We start from the raw sequence: 12,179 nt of genomic DNA, 5'->3' as shown, positions 1-12,179 counted from the left end.
TGTGCATCTAAATGAAAAGTTAGTCCAGAGCCAAAGTGTTCACAATCATAAATGACAAAGAGAAGCAGCAAACTCTTAGATTTAAGACGCTTGAACCAGCAAATGTTTGACTTTTTTGCTTGGAAAAAAGACTGAATCCATTATCTGAATATCAATATAGTTTGCAGTCAATTTTCTCCTGACTGACCAATCAATTAATTGTAAACTCCTTGCAGCTCTAAACTGGAGAGTGTCCTTGTTGTTCAGCTCCATTGGTGCTGCGGTACCGGTTCTGACCACAGGAGGGAGCCCCAACACAACTCCTGAAGCCAGGCCAAGACGACAGAGACACACAAACACACACACTGCTATAAATCTCTGTTTATTAAAATATATATCAAGCATTTTTCACAAAAATAAAATTAACACCGTGTCTCTTCGACCACACTATGAAGGGCATCCGGTCTGCTGAAACGTCAAAAAGCATCAGTGGCTGTCCACAAGCTGAATGATTTTTTTGAAGAGCTATAAAATACCAAACCATTTCCCCAAAGTAAGAAAACAGAGCAGGAAAGATGTAAAATGTCAATAGTCTGCCGTCATCCACAGTAGGAAAATAATCTGCTGCTACTGACACGCGCTGCACACACGAGGAGAAGAGTGTTTTTTTTCCCCCTCTTGTAAAAAGTGGTTTAGTTTAATACTGTGGAAACACTGAGCGTGTTATTAATCTGACTGCGGGCCGAAACATATTAAAAGATGCCGTGGTGATGATCTCACAGGCAGATCTGTTTAATAGGCCCAGAGGTTACAGGGAGAAAATTAAACACACACAGTGGAACTGGATCCAAAAGTAACTGAGTGTGTCACTCAACGGTGTTATTTCTGTATGGATCAAATCCTGTTTCACTCGTCTGTCTTTAGTGGATGTAAGACATCTCACCCTGTATTTTTATAGTCGCTTTGTGCTTTCTTTTCTTTTTCACGCTATGCTGTCAAATCTTCTCAGTCCTGGACGCAGTCCAGTCGGTTCCCGTGCACCCAGTAACAGATCTGAGCAAACTTCAGAGGAGTGATGCGCACGGCCACGTTGTAATCCCGGTTCTCCCCGTCTATCTCCAGCCACTGGTGTCCAGAGAAGATGCCGATGACCTTCCTCTCCCAGCGCTCTAAGCTGTTGTCCCACACTCTGCCGTACACTCCTGATCCGCTGGCTCCAGGTCGGGCGTCACAGTGCTGGTATATCAGATCACTGGACTCTTCTTCGACTGGACAAAACCTGTACACCAGCTCTCCAGACCTGTCGCTGTCAAAACCAGAGAAGTGGATGCGATTCCCTGCCAGGTCGTCGGAGGAGGGAGCCACGGAGAGGCGCATGAAGGGACGTCTGTGAGGCCAACGCAGCTCCAGCAGGGCATAATCAAAGTCCATGCTGACCTCCTGAGGGCCCTGGATCCAGCCCTTAGGCACGCGGGTACGCTTCACCCTCACCCAGCGGACCAGAGGCTTCTTCGCAGAAGTGAGGCCCACATCTGTGCCGTTGATGGACGGAGGAATCAGGAAGCCCACCCTGAGCTTGCGCGCCCCCTTCACATAATCCTTCCCATCGTGCACACAGTGGGCAGCTGTGAGGACGTGCCGCTGAGACACGAGAACGCCGGTGCAGCCGGTGGAGATGCGCACAGCGGTGGAGAAAGGGTAATCCAACAGGAAGTTGTCCCCTTGGATGTTAAAGCGTCCGTCTGCTCCGTAGATCTGACGCCTCACACGTCTGCGCCGGGGCTTCACTCTAGGAGGAAGGGCGAGGTGATCCCCATCAACGTCCTCATCAGCCTCCACATCTACCGTGGTGAGAGTGCGGGAGCCGTCGGCGTACAGCGTCTCGAAGGCCAGTTTCTGTGTCAGCTCCCCCTTCAGGGCCTCCTGCTCACCTCGGTGGAAGCAGCTGGAGTTGCAGTGAGTGGTGAAGTCCAGCTGAGTGTGAGCGCTGAAGCGGGAGCGGATGAGAGGCGTCGGTGCGTGAGGGACCAGCGTGGGGATGTGGACGGGAGGGTGGTGAGGAGGCTGCAGGAAGGACAGGCTGACGGGGAGGAGGAGCAGGAGGAGCAGGAGCAGGTGTGGCGTCATCTCGGTGACGGGAAAACACTGCAAACGACAGAAAATTAATCACAAACATGAGAAAAAGATTTGCACGAATTCCTCGATGTTTGTCAAGAAAATGGGAAACATTCCCACAAACAAACAGTCCAACAAACTAATCCCACATAAATCTGGACTCTTTCCCCGTTGATTATAAATCACAGCTTATGCAAAAAGTGAGGTCAGCTTGCAAAATCCAATGCCGTAACGCGGGCCTGAGTTTCATCTGGTGTGGCGAGGCAACAATGGGCCTCTTGTTCCTACAATATAGATTACCAGGAAAACGGGATTTCATCACGATTGAGGCGAACGAGCATTTTCAATATCGGTTTGGTCCAAATTCCAGAGGGAGGGAAAAGTTTCAATTAAAGAGGAGGCAAAGTGGTTCACAGACATTGCTGAGTGGTTCGCGCTCTGAGAGGAAAAGAAATGCAGTGTGTGATTACTTGGAACATCGTATTATGTTCACTGATGTGGATCCACAAGAGTGAAGAGGTGAACAAGAGGCTGCGAGGTCACAGTAAAAACCCCTCCAACCAAATATTTGTAAAAGCTCAAAAAGGTAAGAGGTTGTGTTCCATCAAACACTAACTCCTCCACAGTGTACATCGAGGCTTTCAGGGCAGATTAGCAGAGAAAAGGAGATACTTGATCCCCTCTGAAGGCTGTGGACCCTGAGGCACTCATGGCACGGAGAGAGCAGGTGTGTGAAAAGTGAAAAGAAACAAGTCGAGGCACGGCGGCGAAGACAGAGCATTATTCCAAACAAAGGGCAGGGTGGGGTCTGTCCACACACCTATGTGCTGCTCTGTATAATACTAGGGTTACTACAAAGGAGGCAGAGAAACAAAAAAAAGGAGCTTCTGTAAAAAGGGAAAGTGTATGTTCCTCTCCATGTTGACATGTCAGACACATGACAGCTACAGAGGACCTGAAGTGGTAAATTGGCTGGTGAAGAAGGGCATGTAAAGTGTATGTGTGCCGAGAGCGTGTGTCAGTGTTTAAACACGACGTTTGACTCTCGAGACAAAAATGCACGGCTCTGAACCAAAACCGCGGCTTTTCCCTGAGGTTTGTTAAAGGTTATTCTGATGGACACCACTGTGAAATGATCCAGAGGAACATAAAACTAAAGAGAGAGAGAAGGAGAGCTGATTTTTGGAGATTAATCTGCAACCCTGAGGAGCAAAAAGTGGTGCAAATGAATCCTCTCACAGTTATGGATTGCATATTGAAGGGAAAATGCACAAAGTTTAGTCTTTTCAGTTCACAAATAACACAGGCAGGCGTCCAAATCACTCCACAGAAGACTCCCTGTTCAGCATCTACATGTGATATAACTTTATCTAATGAGTCAAATGAAGTTTAGCTTCATGTAACATCTGTCCAAAACACAAGTTCCCCCTCAGGGAAGATGGTTGAAGGGATGTTTAGGACTATGAAAAAAAAAGTTTGGAAACACCTGTAACCCTCATAGACATCATTTATTGAATCTTTAACCATAAATTTCACGACAACGTTTGGTTTGAATAATCAACTTAGACATGGCAAAGAGTGTAAAAATCCTTATTTTACTTCACGCACAGAGCTGTAAATACAACATGGTGGTCTCTCCTGTCAATCTAATGCAGTTACCTCCTGATTAGAGATCGATGGTTCGTGTTTACATCCCAGTCAAGTGTTCCTCCCCATCAGACGGCTCCTTCTCGATCGTTCCTCCCCAGGTTCTCCTCATCCTCTCCGGTCGCCGGCAGGTAGTTTCTCTCTGGTCCTCCACAAGGGAAAGTCTCACTTGCTCTTTATAACAGCGTGTATAAATAAATAAAGCGCCAGATGCAGAGTCTCTCAGGACCTAGAGTGCTTCTTCTGAAACCTGCCCGGCTCAGTCACACAGCCACAAATAAAAGTCTCCGGTCTGAGCAGAAGTGTTTGCCCTCTGAAGCGTCCTGCCTCACGGTGCTAGCGCCCCGCCCCCGCCCCGCAGCCGGCCCGCTGACGGCCAACCGACGGGGGAGCGACCGTTAGTCTGGACAGTTATAGTGTTCGGTTAGCAGTTGGAAATAAACCATCAGTTAAAGCTTATTCTCACACTTTATACACATTTATACTTTCCTAACATGAAATAAAACGTGGAGAAAAATCTGATTTAAGTCTTTAAACCAAGTAGAAGGCAAAATATTTTATGAAAATTATATTTGTAGTTACATAATAAGGCTAATCGTCTCCAGTTATGCTAGCAGCTCTGTGGAACTGCTGAGTTGAGCTACATGCTAATATCAAAATGTTTACATTTAAGATGCTCTTCGTAGCCCAACATCAAAAAATCATCATCAAAACTTAAATAAAAGGAATATTTGAAACATTTGTGACGTCATAGATAGTATTGTGGTGAATGGAGAGAGACAAATTATTTGTTAATGCACCTTGAATTGTTCCATTAAACTACATATATGATGTTAACCAATTTAAAAGATAATGTTTCATCTTGAGAAACTCACAGTTGTAAAATGATTGAAATATAAGACTGTGAAAATCTTAATTAAAAAGACTAAATAACCAACATTCGCGTTAGTGACGTTGTGCTGTTAAACTCCCTGCTGAAAAAAACAGCACAGACCAGCACCAAAATACATGTGCTGGTCTTGCTGGTTAGACCAGCTTTATGTTGTGTTTTGGTGCTGGTTTTGGTGCTGGTCTATGCTGGTTTTTTCAGTAGGGCTGTCACCAAAACCCTGAATTTAAACCGTTTAGAGCTGCTCCTGAGTATTAGCAGCTCACAGAACCGACAAACTCTCTCAATAAAAGATTTATTGTAAAAAAAAACCTCTTTCTCCCAGTGATCAGAAACTCCTGTGCCAGCAGCATAAACACCACTCCCTTGGTAGTCCGGCTAACTGAGCTAACAAGCTAACAGTAGGCTAGCTACACTCATGGATGGCTAATGGAATAACGTTAGTGATAGTTAGCATGTACTCTGACAAAATGAAGGCCCTATTTGTTGAGAGTTTGAATTCAAGAGGTGGACATTTCTGGTTCCATCTGGACCATCAATGGTGTTTGTTTAGCATGTTAGCATGCTAACATTTGCAAATTATAAAACACAATGTACAGCTGAGGCTGATGGAAATGTTAGTTTTGTAGATTTTTGGTCATGACATTTTTTTATAAATAGAATGGCAAGGAGTAGAGTGCATACCTCCGCCAAAGCCCAACATTCACCTTTAAATCAATGAGGCCTTATCGAATATGATAAAAACATATTTAAATTTGCAAAGCTGGATTGTTCCCTATAAACCTCACCATTACTAGATATTTGCTTGTAGGGAAAGGGAAGGTTAACTGGAGATCAATTTCTATTAAACACTAATGACTGAATAAACTCATGTTTTGTCTTGTGTTGTTCTGAGGAAAACTGTCTTTGTAACAGTGGTGCACAGAATATTACCAGTTGAAAACTTCAGGGGGGGAAATGTCCTCTGTTGCAACTTTAACTTCAGTCAGTCAGCAGGCAGAAAAATTGCAGTTTCAGCAGCACCAGTCAGTTTTTATACACATTTGCTGACAAAGCCCATTTTAAGTTCCTTCACTGAGTTTTATGATACCGGAGAACATTTGACTGAACTTTCCAGTCAAGTTGCAAATTCAAGGTTGCAAGAAAACGGATGATTTTAAATGAAGTATGATACTAACGCATTTTTTGATACATTTTACTGTCATATAGATCATAAGAAATATATCTTAGCCCCATTAGAGCCTAAAGATTTAACATTCAGTCTGGTGAGTCAACATGTCTGATGATTTTCTGACTCAGTCACATATAATAAGTGTTTTTCTTTTCATCATATTAGGTATTTGGCACTTTTATTGGTCGCCTACAGCTACACAGAGCAATAAAAGTCTTGTATCTGGCATTTCTAATTATCAGCAATGCCAAAAGCCAAGGGAGAGACGTGAAGACAAACTGGCAGCTGGCGGGCAAGAGGACTGTCGGGGCACGTTGTCAGCAGCGCTCACCTCGCCCTCTGCTGCCTGACCTTGATCTCCAAGAGGTCTTTCATCTTTCATTTAGGATCCCTGCAAACCTGTGGAATTTGGGAAGCCGTGCAAGCGACGCTCCCATGGGGTTCTCGAAGCTTCGGGGGTGCCGAAACAGAGCTCCCAGTCACGGCGACAGTGCTTTCAGGAATGCTGAGGAATCTCCCAACAAGGAAACAAGTCAGGCTGTCAGCACAATGTGGCCGCTGTTGTCCCTCGGAGCAAAATGTCACCCCAGAGGAAACACCTACCGAACCTGCTCCTCATCCCTGTAATAAAATCCTCAGCTGGTACTGTTCCTGCTCCGGGAGCGGCAAAGTGTTGACAGATTAAGTGTAAGGTATATTCCCCAAGAAACATGGAGGGAAATCATTGAGGATGGGAGGAAGGTAGCAGGCAGAGGGCCAGAGAGGTGTAAATGTGTAACTCTGTAAGCATGCTGTGTGATGATGGTATCACTGCCTGTGTCTCTGCTGCACGGAGCGAGCACAAGAGATTTCCTTTGTGTGTGTGTGTGTGTGTGTGTGTGTGTGTGTGTGTGTGTGTTTGGCATTGAGAAACTTGGCCTCCGTTTGTCCGTGGATTCCTCTCTTTCCGTCCTCGTCTTTCCGCTCCTCCTCCCAGAAAGTTCTGCTCAAAAACATCAAAACTATATGGGGCAGAGGAAACTGTCATTGAAGGAACAGTTGGATATTTTGGAAAAATACGCTTTTTTTTTTTTTTCTTCTTTTCTTGCCAAGAGATGAGAAGAGGAGAGGAGATCAACACCAGCCTCACGTCAGAGAAGGGAGGTGGTTAGCATAGCATAAAGACTGGCCCCATTCAAAGGAAACTAACTCGGTCTGCAAGCACGACTAAAGCTCAATAGACGTACTGACATGTTATATCTTGTTTGTTTAATCTGCCCAAAAACTGAAGCGTATAAAAAGTGGTACCAGGTAATAGTCTTGCACAAGCCTCCCAACAGGACAGGCTTCTACATTTTAGATTTTGTCCAACTCTGCAGGTATAATTTGTAAGTTAGCGGGCTTTAAAGGTACAGGTATGCAGGCTAACTACCCAGTAATGGTTAAAATGGTTAAAAGATTATCTTCTAATGGTGGCTTTCAAATAGTCTTCATTTTAAATACCTAATCGTCTGAATACGTCGATTTTCAGCGACGACATATATCACCGTTCCCAAAGCAGCAGACATTCCAAACATTTGTCATATGCTCGCTGTTTAGTCAGTGAAGGCACAAACACTTGGTTAAGTTAAGCAAACATTGTGTCAGTTCAGTTAACTTCACTACGCCACCTGACTTCCTCCTTTGCTGCCGCAATACTTTGACGACAGCCACTAGAGGCCGCCACCTAACAAGAAACATCTTGATGGGTCGCACTTTCATATTTGACCTGTGTTTTTTTTTTTTTTTTATGCGGACGGGTTGTTTGAATTTATTTCAGTTGTGCATTTGTGTTCTGTTATCTTTTTATCCCACGTGATTTGGTTTACGTTTACATTTTGTGTCTCTTGCATCACTCGTCTTCACCCCGTTTTAAATTGTAATCACCCTTTAAAACACTTTTTAATTGTCCTGATGTATGAAATGTGCAATGCAAATTAAGTTACATTCCCTAATCTTCTAGTCTAACTCAAGGCAAGCAGACAAATGTTGTTAGAGTATTTCTCAAAGTCATTTTTTCATTTTTTTTCTGTAAAATACTCTAATTCTAATTCTAACTTTCCATCTAAAGCCTGCATTTCATTAAGATGAATCAAAGCTTCCTTGGACACGATGGAAACTTTCCTGTACATTTTTCTCAATTTGTCAACCTTTGTAAATGTATGTGTACGGTAGGAAGTCAAGATAAAAGTTCACCTGTCTCCTGTCCGTTTCACTGATTAGCAGTTCCTTGTCTTACACGTGTTTCAAGGCTTTCAGAAGAGGCACCTGCAGTATATTTGACAGTTTAAAAGGACAAATCAGACTTAAAACTGTTGAAAACAGCTGTTGGTAGTAAATCTTCATTTCCGAAACCGTTTGTTTTGTTTGACAGCGTTCATTGAATTGTTCAGGCTTTACCTGCTAATTCCAGTCAAGGGTCACAAGCGGCTGCAGCCTCGCAGAAGGGTTTTGCAGTGGGTGGTGGAAAATAAATTTTGGAGACGTTTCCAGTCCATCACATGATTAATACGGACCCTCACAGCACAGATCTTAGACCATAAATTCGCCTGACTTGCATGTCTTTGGCATTTGGGAGGTCACGCAGTTGGACGCAGGCAGAACTTTTCAGCTCCAGATGAAAGAAAATTCCTGGACCGAGAATCGACCCTGTGACACTGACACACTACTGCCTCTGTTTCATGGTGTAATTTTTTCCACGCTGCACTGCAGACCATGAGCTCCACGTCACAAACTGTGCTTGTTCATAAATAAGACACCAGGTGGAATGGTCATTTCATTTCCCTGGCATCAGGTAAGTCATTGGATTTGACTGAGCAGGATGTCCGGTCAGTGAACAGACCAGAAATATCAGGCGGTAAAGTAAAGCAAAGAAAATACATCCTTGCCAAAGATGTTTGGATGTTTTTACAGCCATTTTAATACTGTTTGCTGTGTCTAAATGGCTGCTTAAAGTGAAAAATCATTTCCTTGAACGATGCAAGCATAAACTTTTGAATCCGACAGTCCTGGTGGTTATGTGTAAAGACAATAAGACAAAGAGTCTGCAGCATTGTTCACAGCTCTGTAAGGCAAACAGTGCTATGAGCATGCCAAGAGGATCATCAGGAAAGAGGTGGTTTTCTTTGTCCTGTTTTCGAAGCCGCAAATTTGGCATTATGACGAACCCCATCTTGTTTTTAGAGCACGAATATGACCATATTTGGATGAGACGGTCGAGCTGGGGAAGAAGGGATTGCTACACCACAACCCTGATTGGATCTGGCTGTGAACTCAAGGACAATCACAATCCTGAAGTAGCCACACTCTGCTTTATTGACTGTTTTACTGTTAATGGGACCCTGATTTACTAAATAAAGGTAATGCTGTTTTGAAGTAGACTGGAAACAAGAGACTGAGACCAAAAACTCATGAGGGAACGTGTTTACTCAGGTAGTAAATCAAGTGAAAAGTAGGGTAATCTTCTCATAAGCTTATATACAATCAGACTTCTTCTTGCAACCAGTGTAGTCGCCCCCTGCTGGTTAAAGGCACGCTGGCTTCACATATCTGAATTGTTAAGATGTTTCTTGCGAAGTAGCCGATACTCTCACCTCCTCTGGTCTCTTTAAACCCTTCAAACAATCTGAGAAGGAAAAAATTACTGTTTAGTTGAACTGCTGATGCACATTAAGGCGATTCACAAGTAATTATTGCTTAATTTTACAGTGTCACAAGCCAAAACGATTGAGAACCACTAGACTAAAGAGGTCTTCTTCTTGAAAAACCTAAATGACACGATGCTCGGGTTTACTGTGATTATTGAAATCATAACAGCAGTTTCTCAACCAACATGGAGATGGAAGACAAACGCAGTAACTATTTGGTCATAACTCAGCTAAAACTGAACTCTTTGACATCCGTTTCATTAGTTGAAAGCGAGCTTTGGCATACTGCTTGTTGATCTTTTTATTCCCCCTGTTATTTGTACTTGAAAAATATGTTTTGATGAACAGACATCTTGGGAATTCAGTTTGTTTTTCCACATATGTAAATGAGGATTTGTAGTTAAATCCGATCAAGATGGAGTGGGGAAAAAAAACAACAAAACTCCTGCCAAAGCTAATCTGCTCAATTTATTATATTAATAACTTAACAGAAGACAGACACAAAGATACATTTTACATGTATTCCCTATGAAATTCAGCTATATACTTTAAATCAATGCTTCCTAATGCTGTTTGCCTTTGTAGGGCCGAGCAGACGGCAGCTAACGACTGCAGTTCACTACTGTTTCTGTTAAAGAGACATTATTTCACACAGGATTACACTTCAGATCTAACAGCGAGAGTGCACCATGTATTTTTCCTCATCTTCACTTTAACACTGAGGTCCTGAAGGTCAGTGACCCCTGACCCCCCCCGAGTCCTCACACACTCTCTGACCAACTCACACGCTCACACTTTCCAAGATGATTCATTTAAGAAAACAAAACACAGCAAAAAAAAAAAAAATCCTCAGAGACCAACTTTTTCCCCTCTCTGGAGGAAAAACCTGTCGTGTTCGTTAACATGCGACCACTTTTCAGGGAAGTGCGTTATTAGTGTGTCACTGTTTGACAGGCGAGCGAGGAAAGCAAACGCGATGAAAGCCAGCAGGTTACCAGCCATCTGCGGACACTTGTGTTTGGCTTTCTTCATAACGACTCGGTGTTTGTGCAGGATTCCCTAATATATGTCATTACTGGTAGCTGTCTGCGCTGAGCTTGTTCAGCCGGGAGGATTCCAGATGAGTGAGTTCACGCTGGGTATGTGTGAGCAGGCATACCTTCAATTTCCATGGAAATGGTGCTGTGTCGCTGAGCGCAAGTCAAAGCCTGTAACAGATCCACTTTGGCCAGAGTTCATCCCTTCATGTGTAAATCAGGCTGAGCTGAAGACGTTAATGTGGCGAACATGTGGTCCCTCTGCCCGGTACAAGGCCAACACGGTGGGCCGAGGGATCAGCAGCTCGTGTGACCGCTCGGCTGACATGCTGTGAGGGCCCCACGACAGTTTCTGTAAGCAAAGGGGGATTTATTAACTGGATCACAGGGTTTTCTTTGGACTCTTTAATCTGATAATTGGCATCAGATTCAAACAAACCGTCTGAGGCTTAAAACAGCCGAGTGGACCTTTTATAACAACCCTGCAGCTCTTGACCGGACCCTCTCGTCACTTAGAAACCGCCGAAACAGGAGCCTTTTTCAGAGAGGAGTTTTCAAAGAGAGGGGCTGTGAATACAAAGAATGTCCCCTTGTGCCTGTGCCTCGGTGTTTTATGTCCCCTTTCTTTTTTTCCATCCGGATATATTTATTGCTTCTTCACCCAGTCCCTTTTCATCAAATCCCTCCCACCCCATCTGTGTGTCCTCTTTATCTCCTCATCATCGGGGTCAAAACAGAGCGGACATTTTCCACATTTTCAGTCCACGTGTTGTACCAGCACTTGACAAAAGAGCTTCGCCCGTGCCAGGAATAACCCTCTCAGACAATCTTATTACATTTTCCTCCCTGATAAATATCTCAGGAGATACCCCTCCTCCCGTTGGTCCCCGGTTCTCCTGCAGGGCCTTGTGGGTACGTACTCAGCCCGACTTCCCCCTCGGCATGATGTCATTTCAGTTTGGCTGCGTGAGCCGTGAGAGGAAAGGAGCAGAAAAAAAAGGAAAAAAAACACAGTTAGCAAAAACAGAACTATGGAATGCAAACTGACTGGGATGAAATCCATCAGGAGAGGTGGAAAGTGTGTCTCTTCATATCTTTAACCAGTCTGGGCAGATTGAAGGGTGCGGGAGGGAGTCTGCTGTGGAGACTGGAAGTCGTCCCAAACGGTATCTCAACGCTCCAGACTCCGGCTACTCACAACAACCTTAAAACATCTCTCTGGCCTGGAGATATGGAAAGGAGACGGGCATCTGTTGGCTTAATCAAGCGATCTAACGGTTACAACAGGAGTTATCGTTCCCAAAGGCCACATTATAGCCACTTATCGCTATTAAGTCACTTCACAGATTGTTGTCGAATCAGTCGAAATGCCAGTTTCTGTAAAAGGGTAAGAAAACAACTGCATTTACTAAGTGTTGTAGAAGAATAACAGGAGAACAATTGATGGAAACTGACGTGTAATTTCTTATTATCTGACCCAGATACAACTCAGAACCAAACCCGGTGATCTCTGACTGTCATGTTTCTTTTTAGTTTCATTTCTTTTTCACTAATATTATTCTTGTTATGTTAGCCATTGGCCTGAAGACACCCTGACCCTGAAAACAATGCTGTACAACTGGGAAATTAAGTAAAGCAAATAAATTTGATGTCCTCAGTTCCTCGTGAAAAACCTC

General features: G+C 43.8%; 1 protein-coding gene across 1 annotated transcript; it reads right to left on the bottom strand.

Annotated features, from left to right (window-relative positions):
• Nucleotides 1-345: 345 nt before the first annotated feature.
• On the bottom strand, nucleotides 346-4,192 carry prss23 (serine protease 23). The gene is made up of 2 exons (XM_030395298.1): nucleotides 3,754-4,192; nucleotides 346-2,124 (listed from the first exon to the last, which is right to left on the bottom strand). The coding sequence occupies exon 2, from the start codon at nucleotides 2,104-2,106 to the stop codon at nucleotides 985-987; it is 1,122 nt and encodes a 373-aa protein (XP_030251158.1). The 5' UTR covers nucleotides 2,107-2,124; nucleotides 3,754-4,192; the 3' UTR covers nucleotides 346-984.
• Nucleotides 4,193-12,179: the final 7,987 nt, after the last annotated feature.

This window comes from Sparus aurata, chromosome 18 (genome assembly GCF_900880675.1).
Source record: "Sparus aurata chromosome 18, fSpaAur1.1, whole genome shotgun sequence".
NCBI lineage: Eukaryota > Metazoa > Chordata > Actinopteri > Spariformes > Sparidae > Sparus > Sparus aurata.
Note: the sequence above shows the minus strand (reverse complement) of the source record. Positions and strands in the feature narration are given on the sequence as shown.

Coding starts and splice junctions, on each gene's coding strand:
- prss23 (XM_030395298.1), bottom strand. CDS start 2,106: ATGACGCCACACCTGCTCCTGCTCCTCCTGCTCCTCCTCCCCGTCAGC.